The sequence below is a fragment of the Anguilla rostrata genome, chromosome 7 (assembly GCF_018555375.3).
Source record: "Anguilla rostrata isolate EN2019 chromosome 7, ASM1855537v3, whole genome shotgun sequence".
Classification (NCBI taxonomy): domain Eukaryota; kingdom Metazoa; phylum Chordata; class Actinopteri; order Anguilliformes; family Anguillidae; genus Anguilla; species Anguilla rostrata.
The window spans coordinates 30,715,989-30,733,691 of NC_057939.1; the positions used below are offsets into that span (position 1 = coordinate 30,715,989).

A 17,703-nucleotide genomic window follows, 5' to 3' on the forward strand; every position below is an offset into this window, starting at 1 on the left:
TTGCACCGTCATGTTTCTGTCATTAGTCAATTAGCCAATACTGTTGTTGTATTCCCTGCCTGTCTCTGTTTTGCGTGTCTCGTGCTGCTGTTTCCCGCTGTATGTAAATCCGACCTTTGTGTGATGTGCCGTTAAGGCTGTGTGATTGGTTAGTCCCGTTGCGCCGGGGCAGCCAATCATGGCAAACGGGGTTTGACAAAAGCAGGCTTCGCCCAGCTATGATGGTCAGTCTACGAATTACCGTTTTGAGGAGATGTCACAAATAAAGCGAAGCTCCCCGGGAGCGATTCGAAAACAGCCAAGCCAGTCTCCGTCTCTGCTTCTTCGCGAAACCGCCACACTATGTTTTAATAAAACTATTTATTAGAAATTTATTAAAAATCTCTTGTCTACTGCACCTGTCTTGTCTAAATGCACTGTGATTCTGATTTTCACAATGTGTGTATTCCTTTGTAAGTGCTGTGAGCAGACTGAAAGTCTATGTTACACCGAAGCCTTGCGAAACGAAGTTTCGTTACATCGTGTACTGTACAGCATATGGTTTGTAATGACAAATAAACCTGACTTTGACAGCTAGCTAGCTACCTGCTGATCCAGCCATTCCTAACGTTAACGTTAGCTAACCGAAATTTTATAAACGATATCTTTCATGCTGGCGCTAACAGACCCGCTAATCTACTCTGGCTGTATATGACCTGCTCTACATGGTTGGATTTGGAATGATTTTCTCCCTTCTTAACATTATTGTCCTGACCATTGAAAAAATGCATTAAGCTAACCAGTGACACCGCATTTGTCGTGGGTATAGCTAGCTAGCCACCGGTGTTGGGTGCAGTTGGCCCTATCTGCTGGTCCAGAGTCAGTTATTTTCTTCTCCTACTAATGGTTAAAGTTAGGACCTGGGAAGGGAAATCTGATCCCAGACCAGCAGTTAGGGGCAGCCAAGGCACCGCACTTGGCGGGTAGACTTACAAGCACACGTGGTTGTGACGTACATCCGTGCGACTGATTGATTTAGTGTAGTTCAGGACCACCAGCACATCGTAAATCGACATAAATCCGTTTTTTTCCCTCCAGAGATTGAAATATATATAAGCAAGCACATGTTACGGTAGAGAATGACGGTCCCAAAAAACGTGAGAAATCTTTTATTTTTAATCGCTATAGATATTTTACAATCAATGATTTTTTTAAAGTCAATAGGATTTTAACATTGGGCTGTGACGTCACGAACCAGACGACTTACAAGCTCAACTACAAGAGACGCGAAACACAACAAAACAGTACAAGCACACGCAACACGGGTGTCTACACTTGTAACCAGAGACTGTAAAAAATAGCTTGTAACACACAAAAGCACGCTAACTACACCTAGATATATACAAGCAAGTATTTACATGGCGCCAGCGACTGCAATCGTAGTTAGCTGCCTAGCTAGCTACCCCAGGGTCACCACAATATGTTTGCCCCAATAATGTAGTATAGGTGGTAAAGTTTTGCCAAGTAAGTACAATAGTATAATTTCTTCTACAAGAATAAAAATATCTTATTTCTGAATACAATTTCCTGAACAAAACTATTTAATTAATGCATTTTATTCAAGATATGCTTCTCATAGACCCAAAGCACTCGATGCAGGCAATTGTTCGAACATATTGTGCAGTCATTTGAAAACATTTTTTTTTAAATGCTGTAATTACTCAGCAAAATTATTCCCACTATGATTCCCATTTGACATGTTGATACGACACATGCTTTGAATGACCACATTCTCTTCAGATGGTAAGATGAAAAAACACAGAGCCGCGTTGCTTGAAATAATTTAGGAAACACTGGGGAGCAGCAATGCTTTGGAATGCAGCATGTTTTAGTAGTGTTAGCTAAGATAGCCAATATTGTCTATTGTCACTTGGCGTAATTTTGATATCGTTTCTTTTAATTGCAGGACTAGATTTTTGTACGTTAAAAACGTGTTTTCTTCAGACACAGTTAATTGAATGGGACGTATCCGCAGCCTCATAGCTGTTCATATATGGAGTTTGCGAGCAAGTCGTGGTCCCCTGATCGAGCACATTGAAAACAGCGGTGTCTGGTTTGAAAGTGGGCATAATTTGAAGACCACAGTCCAGCCCAGTAGATGGCGGTAATGCACGAAAAGCTGGTTTACCAACCGCCGAAGAAGAAGAAACCAGCTCCAGAAGAAGAACAAGAAGAAGAATTGTTTCCGGAATGCGGATTGGGGGGGGGGTAACATACTGAAAATATTGCGCTGAGCAGCTACATCAATTATAAGTCATATCAACACTTTCGGTAAGAAATTAACCAGCACAAACTCCGAAAACTGTTCTGAAACACGCTGATCACTACGTTTTGAAACAATTAACTAACATCACTTTACGGGGTTTTTTCATTATATACGTTGTCCGGTATGTCCATTGCTGGTTAATTAGCTCGCTATCAATTGCGCGGATCTGTCGGCTTCGGAAGACATGTCTATATCCAGTTATTTATATCAAGTTATTAGTTTAACATATGTTGGCCGGCTTTTTACTACCTGTGCTTAAAATGAATTTATCGTTTCTAGTTCAGTAGTTAATTTACTGGGTGGCGGTCTAATTGATGTAGACACTGGAGAAAGCTTATCCATTGCTTCTTCGTCAACTATTGATAGCTGGCTAACTGGTTATCAGTAGCCAGCAAGCTAACGTTACCCAGCTTCATTTGCTAACGTGTTGTGTTACCCAGAATATTAATCAAGCTACTTTTGCTAAGTAGGAAGCCATATACCTTATCTGCAGTAAAGTGTGTTGCTAGCTCGTATTACTTGGACAAAAGTGTGCTTAACTTGGTGTGACAATTTGAAAGAAACCCCTGAAATGTCGGTATTACGAACGCTTGCCAGAATGTACTCGGATTAATCATTTACTTTACCAGAGTCTTCGTTAAAACTTGAACATTATGCGCAGAATCCTGTCTGCAGCTCATTGGTCCTGCAAGATCGCAAATAGAAACTCAAATAGGTGGTTGGGTATCTGACTTTTTCCCCCTGCAGCGCTTGGTCTGTAGTGGGTGCTGATGTAGTCTCCGCTCCTCTCCAGGCCCCTGTTGTCTCAGATTTGAGGATGTCGGGACAGAAGCGTGCTGCTGACCCCTGTAGCTCGTCATCCAGTGTGCCCCCGGAGAAACGTAGAGAGCGGGAGGTGGAAGACGGAGGTGAGGGGGCCGGAGTCGGAGTAGGAGGAAGCAGCACTGCCGTTGAGACGGTCATCAAACTGGGAGGAGTGTCCAATTCTGTGAGTTACATCTGCTGTCTGTCTGTGTGCTGTAGGCTTCCCTGCTGGTCTTGCCCTATAACCCTGTTACTCAAACCACGGCCAGCACCAAGTACTGCTGGTTTTTCACCCTCTCTTTACAGGGGAGTCAGGTGAGAACACAGTCAAGCCAATCAATAGCACTGATTGTTGAGTTAATTATGTGTGAGAAAAGAAATCCAGGGCTGCATTTTTCATTTGAGGGCCAGAATTTAGTATCCATGCCCTGTGATGTTTCACAAATTGCATACCAGCATACCTTCCATTAAGCACAATCTTTCTTTCTCTGTCTGTTTCTCTGTCTTTGTGTCTCTCTCAGGAAGAGCAAGATGTGAAAGCCCTTATGGTTAAGAACAGGAAATTGGGGGAGGCCTTGGACCAGAGGCAGGTGTGTAAAACATATGCTTTTCTGTCTTTCATATGTTCTTTGTTCTTTACTTGCATGTTTTCAGTGTGTAAACACTGTCTTTGACTATTGTTTTTTAACAGAAGCTAGAAGGCTGTGTTTGTATTGAATTTAGATGGAGAACTTTGCTTTGAACTGTCAGTGTGGATGGTTGTTTTGTGTTTACAGGTAATTGAGGACGAGCTGAGAGAGAGGGCTGAGAAGCTGGAGACTCGCCAGGCAACTGATGATGCCAGTCTGCTGATCCTCAACCGATACTGGAACCAGGTATGTATAAAAATTGCAGCACCCTGCAAGTAAACTGACATCCATCATGGTAATTACCATTTCTGTCTTTCTTAGGTTGTGAGACCTTAGACTTCTTGTTTCTTTCAGTTTGATGAGAACATACGCCTGATTGGCCGGCGCTATGACCAATCCGGAAGTGAGTCTGCTGACCTCTTGACTGGGGAAGGCCGGAGTCTGAAGCCAGAGACTCCGGAGCCTGATGGAGACTCCAACCAAGAGAGAGTGAGAGACAGAGGTGAGGATGGAGTCAGCGAGTGAGTGCACTCTCTCATTGTGGTAGACACAAGTTTCAGACTTGTGTGATTGGTTGGCACTATTTGTACTGTTGCTACAGTAATGTAATGATGTTTCTCTATTGTTAATTAGCTGTTTTCTTTATATAATCTATGTATGTGTGTACATTCATGTTATATTTGATACTATGCTTGTGTTTTGTAGTATTATTTTATAGTTTATGTAGCTGCCTTAGCCAACCCTGACAAGAAAGCACAAAATAATTGAAAATGGTGATGGGGAGGAGAAGAAGTTGGGGTGATGGCATTGTATAGCTGTGGAATGTGTGTGGGCAGGTGAGGTGAGAAGAATGGAATACAATTAGGACACACAGATTTTTGTGTTGTGTGTGTGTGTTTGTGAGTGGAAGGTGTATGATTTAGTCTTGAAACTGGTGCAATATGTCCTCCAGGCCACTCAGGTGAGGCAGCCACTTCTTTCCTTGCCACCCTGGCCAGCAGCAGCAGTGAAGAGATGGAAGCAGAGCTGCAGGAGAGGGTGGAGGCGAGTCGGCAGCTGACCAATCAGGTTGTGGAAATCTACAACAGTTTGAAGGACACGGTGGATTCCCTGGAGAATGAGCTGGAGGCAGGTGGAGGTGAGAATTTTATTATGGGATAGCCACACAAGGATGCGGCCGGTTACTGATGGCACACATGTCACCGCATGAATGCAATGCATGGCTGGAGGGAAAAATGAGAAACTAAGGTGTGTTGTTCCCCTTCAATTCTGTGATTTCAGACAACAGTGTCTGGCAGGTCACCGCCCAGCTGAACACCCTTCTGGCCAAGGAAAATGAGCGATTGCGTCAGCTGACCAGCGAGCTTCAGCAGAGGCACATACACATGACCAATGAGGTGTGTTGGGAATCTTCTCCCTTTGTTGAATCAACTCCCAGGAAGTTCAATACCTTTTTGCCATGGCGTCACAGTTGTTGCATTTTTAGCTGTGCTATGATTATGTTCATCAGCATGGAGGGAAGCATCAGTGGCTTCTCGAGTAGATATGCGAGTATGCTTAATTATTGCTCAAGTTTCCTAAACTAGTCTCTCAGTTCTGTCAGAAACTGCCATAAGAGCACTTTCAAAGGAATTGTTGGGGTTCAATACCCAACTATGAAGTGCTCGAACAGAAGTGTAAATGGTGGCAACAGGAGCCAACTGAAATAGAGCTGATAGTAATTACCAATTGGATTAATACAGTAGGAAGTATTAGGCATTGCACAAAACTTTTGGCCACAAATGTTCAAACCCGCACTAAGTGGTAGCATTGGTTCTCATTGTTATTGCTCCAGGTGATTTAGACAGTACTTGTACTTGTAGGTCAGGTCGCACAGTATTTGACTGGGCTTGTCCTAACTCAATAAAAGCGGTGCAAAGTACCCATCCACCAACAGTAGAGCATTGCTCCTTTGTAGGGTTTGGGTATCGAGAGCCAGTTCCGAATGTGTTACAAAATGTGCGTTTCAAATCCGCTTATTGAATTCTGAAAATGTATTTTTAATGCCATTTGCGATGAGTGGAATGCAAATAATTTTACTGAACTGCCAGGATCCGTTGCGCTTATGTCTTCGTAACTGGTTACGTAGTATGTAGCGACTTACCTGTAGAGCAGCATTACCAGTGTTGGGCTGTTTCTCATATTATTGGGCGGGGAAAAATGGCTTTGAGTGGTTTGTCATAATTTGGGCTATTTGTTGTTTTATTGGGCATTTATTAATCTTCATCTTTCCGCTAAACGTTTACATTCGGTGGTGCAGTTTGTTCCTCCTCCGCCTATTCCTCGGTTGGTATTTTACCTGAAGCCAGTCAATTGACCTTTTTTGCAAATGAATGATTAACACTGCAGTCCACCAATCCCTGCTTTAAAATGGTTGCTATGTGCTTCTGGTATGCACTTATTGTATGTCGCTTTGGATAAAAGCGTCTGCCACATAAATGTAATGTAATGTACTTCCTCCAATATCTAGCTCTGAGCCTGTCTTCAACAGTATAGTCTAGCTGATAGTGGGGGGAAAAAAGCTTTTGTAGGTGGCTGAAAGATGTTGTTGAAGAACTTGCAAAACTGACGCGCGTTATCCTGAATGTTTCGGGGAGGTTTTACTTTTAGTCCATTCCCCAAGCTCAAGACAAGCCTGGAAAAGTGTCTGTTGTGGATAAAACTATGTGACTCTTGCAGTCAATACCACTGACAGACACAACCAGTTAGGTAACCTATATTCTGCCTAGTAATAACAATAGATAGATAACATGTATTTTCTATTAACTGGAGTTAGCCAAGTGATTGAATCAAATCAAAGCTTATTTGTAAAATGCACAGTTAACAATACAGCAGATACGCAGTTGTTTGCTGGCAACGTTAGCCTGCAAGCTTCGTTGTGTAGATATGTGAAGGGAGATAGTTGGTGGTGAAACAATATGAGAAATAATAAACTAAAATAAGAAACGTTGCAGCATTTGTCATGACTTTGGTAGTTATCTCTAAACTTTACTGTTTTATAGACCACTGTGTCTTTTACCTTAGAATGCATGATGACAGCCTGCTGAGCATGGAAAAGATGGAAAAGCCTAGATATGTTGTTCATTGTTCACTGTTGCTCACAATTGTATGTGTGTATATATATATACATATATATACATATATATATAATTTTATCTAGATTGGGTGGGTTTCAGACTCTGATTGGGCAGGTTCACCATTTTCAAATCTGGCAACACTGCTGTAGAGCCTAATAAACAGTACGGACCAGAGCAAACGCTCAACTGTGGCTAAGTTTAACAAGTCCTAGGGATACAGCAAAATATAATCACTGCATGAAAATAATTCAACTTTTTTTTTTTTTTTACTACAATGGCATTTTATGTCAGCCTAAGTCTGCTGAAAATATAGGTTGTTTGCAAACAACACATTTTGGTTTCTTTTTGTACTCAAACAACATGAAAAGTATTTGAAACAGAATTTGATAAGAACCAGATTCGATAAGCAGAATCAGATTGGTAATCGGAATCGATGAAATCTAAACGATACCAATACTAGTCCTTTGAAAAGGCAGTGTTTGCTGTTGTTAGGGATGACGTACTTGACACTGTGTACACGTCTAACATTACTGTTAGGCTACTTGGGAAAGGGTGTATGGACTGTGCCTTCAATATCGGTTTCTGCCTTGGTGGAATAGCACCCTGCTGCGGATGGTCCCTAGGGACCCCTCTCCGGTCACCATCAAGGGAGCCGGCTCTGTATACTTAAGGACTGCTGACTGCACCCAACCTGTTACATGTGACACAGGTCACCTATCAAAGCTGTCATTTCCATGCTGAATGCCATGCCAGTTCCGTGACACAGCTCTATCCTCATGTGCTTTTTCTCTCTTACCAACATTTTTTCATAAAATGGCGCACCTGTACTAACTATATAGCTAGCTAGAGTGAGAGCACCTATTATCGACCACCCGAGGGGGGGGGGGGGGTGGACGTGTATCAACCACCTTAACCGGTAGTGTATTTACTTCATATTTATTAGAGATAACTTGACATCGTTACCTATTAAAATGTAAGTTCTGTAAAAAAAAAAAAAAAAAAAATACACATAATACACTTTCTAAATGTAAAAAACCAACTTCATACATATGCATGTAGTTATATTAATACGGTCTTATTTACAGTACCAACTTGAAAGCTGCGTTTCCACCGCAGGAACTTTCCCCAGGAACTAGGAACCTTTTGAGGAACTCAAAAGGTGCAGGGACCACCGCAGGGACCAGGGTCTAAATTAAGTTCCGGGGACTTTATTTTACCCCAAAAAAAAAAAAAGTCCCTGCTCGGGGGTAGTACTTTCCAAAAGTACCGGAACTTTTGGGGTTGGGCGCAAGCGCTGAATATTTCTGATTGGTCGACTACTCTCAGTATTTTATTTCAACCGCCATTTTTTTAAATCTGCAGCCGCAAACCGATTTATTTTCATAATAATAACTTGAATATATTCTTCTGCAGCCGTTTGGGCTTATTTTACCCTTGTCAAGCAAAACTGTCGTTGGTAGTTGAACTTGGACCGTTGTTATGCAACAAATAGGATATAACAGGCCAATAGTCAGATTGTAACTGTTTTATATATCCTCTCAAACACATTCATTATGTTTTTATGCGAACATTCACTTTCATGTCTTGACATCCGAAGCGACCGAATGCATTCACATTTATATGTATAACTGGCAACAACAGCAGAAAACATGCACATGTTGTAAACAATTTGCTGTTTGATTACTTTCTCATCGTCAATTCCATATCGCAAATCGCAAAATGACAAGAATAGAACAAAAACTCGGACTTGCGTGAAAATTTAAATTAGTAGTGGTACAGCCACCGTTTGCTTTCCTTTGAAGTTACTGCTAGCCGAGCAGCGAATGTGCCCCCCAGATGCGAACCATGCACCATAAATTAGTCCATAGTCTTCCTGGTCTTTTTGTGGAATTGAAGAATGGCAGAGTAAAATTACGGCAGTCTGAAAAAGCTAACGGGACGATTACTAGAATTAACCTGTTATTTTACCCTGACAAAAAGTGCGGAAGGTGATTTCCAGTTTGCTTTTACTGTATCACCAATGTGAATTACGCAGAACTACCGCATACCTCACATAACTGTATCAAACGTTTTGAGTCAGTTACAACGGGCTAACAAAGAAAATCCGGAAGAAAATATTCAGCAACCAAATTAATCCGTTTGAATGTTTTGGTACGTAATATGTTGTCCCAGCACGAATGCTTTTTATAAAAAAAAATTATAAAACGAATACTAAAGCCAGAGAAGAACAGAAGAGCACACGTTATAATTCCAAGACGTTGATAGGCTATAACCAAAACTAGGCTACTGCGCCGCATAACATACAAGTTTGATTTGAAGTTATTATGAAAATAAATTGGTTTGCGGCTGCATATTTTTAAACATGGCGGCTGAAAACAAACCCAAAAAAATGCTGCGAGTACTCGACCAATCAGAAATGTTCAGCGCTGCAAGCTCCACCCAAAAGGTTCCTGTACTTTCGGAAAGTACTACCCCCCGAACTTTTTCGGGGGTAAAATAAAGCCCCCGGAACTAAATTTAGTCCCTAGTTCCTGCGGTGGAAACGCACTGAGTTCCTCAAAAGGTTCCTAGTTCCGGGGTAAATTTCCTGTGGTGGTTCCTTGAAAAGTAGTTCCTGGGACTAAAAGTTCTGGGTACTTTGGGTGGAAACGCGGCTTAAGACAAGCAATATGCTCGGAATTATCTCATCGCGACCCATTAAAAGCAATGGCACAGACGTTGCTTAATAATTTCAAACTGCTTTCCTAACGGCTGCGTTTTTTTCCTAACGGTTTTGCGTCCTGCTTACAACTGTGAATATGTACGGATTCCTAGACGTACTGGTAGCGACCACCCTCTCATATTAATCTCAAATATGGAAGATAGGACACTTCTACAGTACGCTAGCAAATTTATGTCAAGTTCCATTCATTTATATGGGGTGGTGGATACACGTCCCCTTAAGAACCAAAAGAGCTCGCTGGACCACCTCTGACTCATTTGCCGGCACAGAAAAAAATTGCGAAAGTAGCCTACTGAAAAAATAGATTTTAGGTTTGGCTGAGAAAACAACGTTGGATGCCTTGTATGAGCGTTGTCCGTGCAACTGATAGAATGTGCAGTTTCACTGTAGCCCGATACTCCCGATCTCTCTGGAAAAGCAGATTGTGGAGACATTTTAATCGTTCACAATCTAATATCGTCATATCGCCCACCCCTACATCACGTGTTTGATCAGTGGAGAGAAACGTGTCACCACGCATTTACGTCAAGGCGGGGGGCATGCGCAGATAGAACGCAGCCAGAAAATAATCAGTTTCATTGTTTACATGGTACAGTTTTTCTTTTGATCGGTTTATGAAAAGGTTTAAACTACCCCTCTGCAACCTATTGAACTTTCAATCGGTTTGGGCCTGTTTATTCTGACTGTATTTATATGGAGCATTTTCATTCTGCTTGGGCTTTTAAACCGATTTTAATCGGAATATTAGGCTCCATGTAAACCCAGCCATTGAGGGTTATAATAAATCTAACCTTAACTCAAACCTATCTGGCGACAGTTCCCTAGGGACAAATTAAACATGCTGTATTCCAAAGCATTGCTGATGGGGATAAATACCACAGTGACACAAAGAGAATTTTGTTTTTGTGCATAACTTCCCTGTTTATTGCTGTGCAATAAAATGAAGACTTAAAATTTAGGCAGGTGTGCTCAGCGCATGTATGTCCCTGTTTCACGTTCCTTTTTCTGTAGGATTTAAATTTGTCTCTGTTCAAAGTCTTGCTTTGTCATTCTGGTGGTTCTGTTGTTGGTGGTTTCTGACTCTGGTGGTTCTGACAGCGGTGATTTATGAGTGTGATGGTTTTAATTGTGGTGGTTTATGACAGTGGCTTTGGTCTGCTCGTCAGTCTCGCTCTTTGGGCCGGGCCATGACACGGGCGGAGAGCCGGGTTGGCGAGCTGCAGGTTCTGATAGAGGAGCTCCAGTGGGACACAGAGAAGATCCGGCGGAGGGAAAACCGGCTCAACACACACCTGGGAGAAGTGTTGGAGAGGGTGAGGCTGCGCTGTGCGTGCATTCGTGCATGTCTTGGTGCATTAAGTAGTAGAGAGTAGAGCCCGACCGATATATCGGTTTGGCCGATATATCGGCCATTATTTGACTTTTTTGACAACATCGGGATCTGCAGCTGATCCCGATTTTTAAAGAAGTATAATAAACAAAAAAAACATTGATTATTTATCTGTACTTGTCTGTTCGAACGTTGTAATTGCTATTTACTAGAATTATCCAGTAGAGGGATAACAGTAGAGACACTAATACAAGTGTGAACTGCAGCAGCTGACGCGCTACTTCTGTAATAAGACGTTTGTCACTCGTGCCTCATCCAATATTCTCCACTGCAAGACTTGTCTGCACAGATTCGATTGCCGCAATAAAGGTATGTATATTTAGTGAAAGTTTTTAATTAAATGCGTTTATATGACCACTATGTTTATCAATCCTCATTATCAAGCAAGCGAGCTAGCTAACATATTTGGTTCACTTTAGCAAGCTAGCTGGCTAGCAAGCCTTTATGAAGTGGCAGTGAGCACATAAGCAGCGTAGGATCTGCATTTCCAGAGGACATCGCTGTATTCTCAAATAAATAACCAGCCAAAAGAAAATGGTGATTGAATGCATCACACATTTGTTTTTTTATCTGAGATAATGATATTAGCTACTATATGATGCTGTGTCAATAGCCAACGCGTTATTGCAAGCGAGTGTGTCATCTAGTCACGCGTCATCGTAGCAAGCTAACCAGACAGTAAAAACGCAGATAAAACACTTCTAACGTGGATCATTTTAAGCCATGTTATCTAGCTTTGTCATGATAACATGAGAGAAGGATTGCTGTTGGAGAAGTGAATCAACCAACAGTTAGTGCGGGTAACCTGCACAAAAGCGTATTGTAGTTTTTTTCACGTATATCATCCAGTCAATTTAATTTCATCTAACGTTACACTTGATTCACTCATTAGCTCCGCTAGATAATGTCTTACTCTTTGAGATCGTGTAGTAGAAATTAAATAAGAAAATATAATTCATTTAACTTACTGAGAATATATAATAAGAAATAATGAGGCTGTGTCAATAGCTAATGCGTTATTGCAAGCGAGTGTGTCATCTAGTCACACGTCAGAGCACATTGTAGTTATTTTCACCACCGAATTCTTATGGACAGGGAAGCTCGCTAGATAAAGTCTTACTCCTTGAGATCATGTAGTAGGAATAAAATAAGAAAATGCAATTAATTTACTGAGAATAGATACTAAGAAATAATAATCACAAATTAATAACAACAATAATAATAATATTCATAAAAATACATGTTTGAAACTGGAAAACTGATTTTTTAAAATTAATATTTTATAGATGGCTGGAAAAGAAATGAGTGAAGGCAAGGTGTGGAGTTATTTTGATTTCACACACTTAAAGATGGTGTTTATATATATATATATATATATATATTTAATTTAATATCATCTTTTACATTTTTTTTATTTAAAAAGTTTTTTGTGTGTTTATTTTTATTTTTATTTGTTTGCTTATAAGTTAAATGTTCTTAAATATAGAAACTTTAATAAAAAATTTTAATAAAAGTTTTTCAGATTGATTTGAAAATGTTGCACTTTTTGACAAAATATCGATCAAAACACTGGGCTAGGACTCTCCAAAATCGGGATCGGCATCGGACCCAAAAATCTGGCATCGGTCGGGCTCTAGTAGAGAGATTGCTCTGATGATTAATAGACCAGGGTTTCTGGTGGTTATAATGGCTCCTGGCCCTGTTGCGCTAACACTCACACCTCCTGGTCTCTCCAGGTGAACAGTAAAGGGTACAAGGTGTGTGGAGAGGCTAGCAGCGTGTGCGGCAGCATCACCATCAACAAGAGAAAGGTAGGCAACCAGCTGCCAACACTCACACTGACCTGAGTGCATCACGGCCGTCTGGTGGTGGTGATGATGACAGTGTGACACTTCTCTGTCCCAGTTTGAGGAGATGAACAGTGAGCTGGAGGAGAACAGGGAGCTGGCAGAGAATCGGCTCAGTGAGCTGCAGAAACTGCAGCAGGACCTGCAGGCTGTAAGCCAAGAGAACAGCAACATGAGGGTGAGAACTACAACTCCCTCTCCCCATCTTCTCTGTCTTGAAACCTTTTTATACGGTCTATGCTTGAAAAACACCTTCAAGTATCCTTTGTATGTGTACAGTGGTGTTCTGAACTACAACTCCCATTATCATTTTCCTGTAGACTACATTTCAAAGCATGTGTTTACATGTGGACCACTATGCTTGGAAGTGTTCTCTAGTGTCTGTGTAAATATTAGATTTGTACTGTATTTTAAAGGCTTTTATTCTGAAATTCCACATTGAATTGTCCTGGAAATTCAGGGCCAGTGAAATTGATTTGGTGTTTAGAGCGATAAATAGCGTATTTCTTTTTGTTTTGTCAACGCATTTTTCAGTTCTCCCAAGTGGAAAAACCTCATTACCGTAATAAAGTACGTGTACGCGTAGGATAAATAATGTGGCGACTGGCTTAACTGTGATTTCCAAAGTGGCGGCTGGCTTGACCGCAGTCAAAAAAAGTCCCCGATTTTGTTCTGTGGGGCCGTGGACATGGCGCTTACAAAATCTGGTCACCTTACTATTTGGGTGATTTTCTGGATCTGTCCAGTCCGTTGTTCAATAATTGCAATGTCATAAAAGTGAGATCGTAATAGTGGGAATTACTGATGATTTATTATTTAATAAACTCAAGTGTCAACATGAAGAGGTGAGCGTATGACACTGACCGCTAGAATCCAACAGCGCAGTACACGTTGCGGTCATAGCACAGCAACGTAAACAATCAACTTTCACCCCAAAATCCGCTTGTTAAGTCTGACGTCATGCGTGACGTTTTGCCATTTCCGGGTCCAAACGCTCCTTTAGATCCCGAACCTGTGTACCTTTTTACGATCACTTCCTTCTTTAGTGAGGCACCATCGAGGGTTAAAAAGGGTTTAAATTCTTTCAACTCCAGTAAAATCAATACGCTACAAAATCCAGCATTCTAAAGCAGTTAAAACAGGAACGTTATTCTTTCGATTTTGAATTGTTGTTACGTCCCCTCCCCTTTTCAATGTCCAATTTCGCAACATATGACAACGTTGAATCACGGTTCTAGTCCCTTCATTTAGGGATGCCAACAACCCCGCAAAATAAGGAATCGTCCCTTATTTGGACAGTAGAATTCGTGTTCCGTATTTAACTCATGGCTGCAGGATGCATTTTCATCCGTATCTTTGTGAACGATTCCGTTTGTAATAACCGCTGTTTTGAATACAATTCAATAGTTAGCTAGCTAGCTAGCCAGCATAACAAGCAAGCTGTGAGACCATTCTGACATAAAACCAAGAATTTTAATATTGGCTAGGTCACAAGTGACGGCGAACCTATCATAAAGCTAGCTGGCATTGAAAACCCATTTCAGAGGGTCTTACGGTGAAGCCACACTATATGCGGCCCCGCTGCGCGACGGCGCCGCCTCCATTCATTTTGAATGAGAGGTGGCGGCCAGACCCCGCAAGGCATGTTGGGATTGCCGGCGGCGCGGCGAGGCCGCGGGGGAGATGGCAAAAATTCAACTTTGACCCCCTCGCGGTAACCAATCTGATTTGATCTAATGATCCGTCAAGTAAATTGTCCCTATTTTTTTCTAATTTTAGTTCCACATTCTACCGTTCCACAATGGAGGACCAAACTCGTAATTTCCGTATCGGGTTTCCCAACGTAATAAAATCTCCTACAGAGACATTGATAAGAGGAACGCAGCGTGGAGAAAAGTCTCTGAAATTGTCGGTTATTGTAGTTATCGCTGTTAGCTACTATCACTGTCCAGTCTGAATAAAAATCACTTTTGCAGTAACCTAGCGCTGAAAAATGTTAATAAGCTGCCTAGCTAGGCTGTCTAATCTCTAGCTATAGTGAGTAACAACAAACAATAACAAACAAAAAAAATCTTCCTCGTGTATTTCTACCAGCCACCTAGCTAGTTAATCAGATACAACTTTGAAGGCATTTTCTGGCTAATTATCCAGACAATGTTTTTGTTGTTGATTGTTACTCACTAGCTAGACAATAAACAGCCTAGCTAGGCAGCTGACTAACATCTTTCAGATCTAGGTTACTGCAAAATGATTTTTATTCAGACAGGACAATGAATATGAATCAGGACATTAAACGCGGTCAACATTTAACGAACACAACTGTCTGTAAAAATAGGTGACACGCCCACAAACAGCCGATTGTGGGGAGGCGACCGTCGCCTCGTATAGTGTGGCTTCACCGTTACGCCGGGCACCCACCGCACGCGTAGCGTAAGCAGCACGGCGAAGCGGCGCGTCGTGTGTCTACGCAGGTTCCGTTTGTGCCGCGCAAAGGCTTGCTTAAAGCTCTATATTCCTAGTAGCTCTCGCAGTCTGCAGTGGGATTACATCGTGTCTTTCACGTTTGTTCACGACTGTTGATTATGGGTTAAGTGAATACTTGTTGAGAGACCTTTTTCAGTTTGTTAATTTGGTAATATTTTGTTAACTCATGTAAATACGTGAGAAAGTAAACGCTTTAAAGAATTACCATAAGCTTAAATCGCAACGTAGCCTACATAATAATCCATCTCAAACTGTATTAATTTATTTGCTTGGTTAACAAGCGTGCCAATTTAATGAAGAATATGTAATGATCATAATCATAATAATAATAATAATAATAATAAATAATCCGTAATCAACCATTGGGAATTACCATGTCGTCTTGTCATTCACGTCAAAACATTTATAGGATCAGATTTAGTAGAATCAGCTAATCATCAAAAAGATAGCCTAACAGTTTAAACTTGAAGGGATATGAACACCACAATGCCATGAACACCGGAAGCTTTGAAGTACAAGTGCAATAAAGGCTTGCTTACAACCTCATTTATAAAATAGGTGCATTTTCATCGGCAAAACCACTAAATAATCTGATTTTTTAAAGATCTGTGGATTATCTGATTTTTTATTAACTAGCCCTTTTTGAAAGCATGGCGAACGAAGACGTCGGAGAAGTCAAGCAGGCTGAGCAATGGTTGGTTAAAAACTACCTTCCAACACTCAAGCTAACAAACCGCTGCTCGGTGCATTCACTTCTACATCATTCAATAGGCTACGTCTTTCTGTGGTGTATTTTCAAATTTACCCCACCTCCTCCGCAAAATAAGATAGTTTGCCTTTTCCCCAGGTTCCAGTTTTTTTTTCTTGTTTTTCTGCAAGGACAATACAAAAACGAAAAGGCTTGTATTTTTTAGCTGCTTATAAAATATCTGGTAGGGAACTAGGGACACACCCCCAGTAGCCTAATATAAGGATGAAATATAAATCAGAGCATGTATACCTAGAATTTTAGAGCATATTTCTGTGTATGAACAGGTCATCATGACGCGCGGCAAGCAGAAAAATAGATCAGAAGCGAAAAACTACGCTTCAGTTTGCTTGTGTCGCACAAGTTCGCACCCGGTTCGCGCCGCGTTCGCAGCTGTAGAGGACGTCACCCACTGACGTTGTAATAACAGTACTTAAACTATGCTTCACTTACACGCGTCGTGCGCTCGCGGCCGCTACGCGTGCGGTGGGTGTCCGGCTTTAGAAAGACGTTATGTCTACACTGCGCGACCACACCATTTAAAAAGCAAAACAGAGCTAGGGAGATTAATTTGATTGAGTTATGGTTTCATGTAGTTTTCTTAAATAATGTAATGGCAAAAATGACCAAAATTGGTGCTAATTGTATGGTATAAAACAAGAAGGAACTATTTTTTTCTTGATACTATCGTTGGTTTCATAGAATTAACAACCAGAGGTTTTTGCTGAAAAATGGTGCAAATAGTAAAACTACCATTATTTTCCACCCATCGCGGTTTATTCCTTACATATAATCCAGTGGTAAGAATATATGGTAGCAGGTGTACAGTAATAATAAACTGTAATGTATACAGGTTGTGCACTAATGTATATGCATAATGAGAACTGATAAGGATAGGTAGGATGTAAACAGCTAGCTAATTAACGTTAGCACCCACTGGCGCCAAACTTTGTTTTTCTTAATTCGTTTAAGAACTTAATTATCAACTGCAGCCATTTCCTCTTCTCTTTCTCATTGCAAGGAAAGTGGTAAAATGACAACTGAATAGTTTTTCTGGACTCGGATCTATTCAAACAACGAGGGACACAGCACTGCAGCATGTTGAAAAGACGAGAGCCTCAACCAACGCAGTAGAGGCTTGGACCCGGAAACAGTATTATCAGGAGGTTGATACGTCACGGCTTAACAAGCGGGTGGCGGCGGGCCGGCTCAGCAGCTGGGCGTAGATGTTACATTGCACAACCAATAGAGTGTCGCCTCTTGGTATTGGAATCTCTTTGGTAGAAGTGCCAGTGCCAAATTGGAAAAAGTAGTGGCACCATGCCTACAAGCTGATGCGTCGTATTTTGCACATCAAACAATAATAAAAACCCCATTTTACGATTTTATTTACTTCCCCAAAGAGCAGGACAGTAAAAGAAGAGATCTGTGGCTTCAGGCCATCCGCAGAGAGGATGAAAATGGTAAACTGTGGGACCCAGCCTAACGCATCAAAGTTAAATAAGCTAGCTAACAAATGTTAGCTAGCCAGCTGATTAATAGCGAATGAGGTCCCCATAGCTGGCTAATTTACAGTAAACTGCGTTAGACTATATTATGCATTCAGTGAATTAACGTTATCATTCGTTTGTTTTGTTACAAAAATTGGTTAATTTCAC

The 17,703-nt window shown here is 41.2% G+C and overlaps 1 protein-coding gene across 2 annotated transcripts in view; it reads left to right on the top strand.

The window, feature by feature from the left end:
• The first annotated feature begins 2,152 nt into the window (after positions 1-2,152).
• Positions 2,153-17,703, top strand: part of rnf20 (ring finger protein 20, E3 ubiquitin protein ligase) — a 74,765-nt gene continuing 59,214 nt past the window's right edge. Inside the window, exons 1-10 of one of the 2 annotated variants that reach the window (XM_064344066.1) lie at positions 2,153-2,310; positions 3,099-3,293; positions 3,631-3,699; positions 3,886-3,984; positions 4,093-4,240; positions 4,691-4,876; positions 5,020-5,135; positions 10,722-10,889; positions 12,703-12,777; positions 12,872-12,991. In XM_064344066.1, coding sequence (XP_064200136.1) covers positions 3,123-3,293; positions 3,631-3,699; positions 3,886-3,984; positions 4,093-4,240; positions 4,691-4,876; positions 5,020-5,135; positions 10,722-10,889; positions 12,703-12,777; positions 12,872-12,991 — 1,152 coding nt within the window. In that variant the 5' untranslated portion in view covers positions 2,153-2,310; positions 3,099-3,122. The remainder of the gene's footprint in view (positions 2,311-3,098; positions 3,294-3,630; positions 3,700-3,885; positions 3,985-4,092; positions 4,241-4,690; positions 4,877-5,019; positions 5,136-10,721; positions 10,890-12,702; positions 12,778-12,871; positions 12,992-17,703) is intronic. The other variant, XM_064344067.1, reaches the window with a different exon arrangement.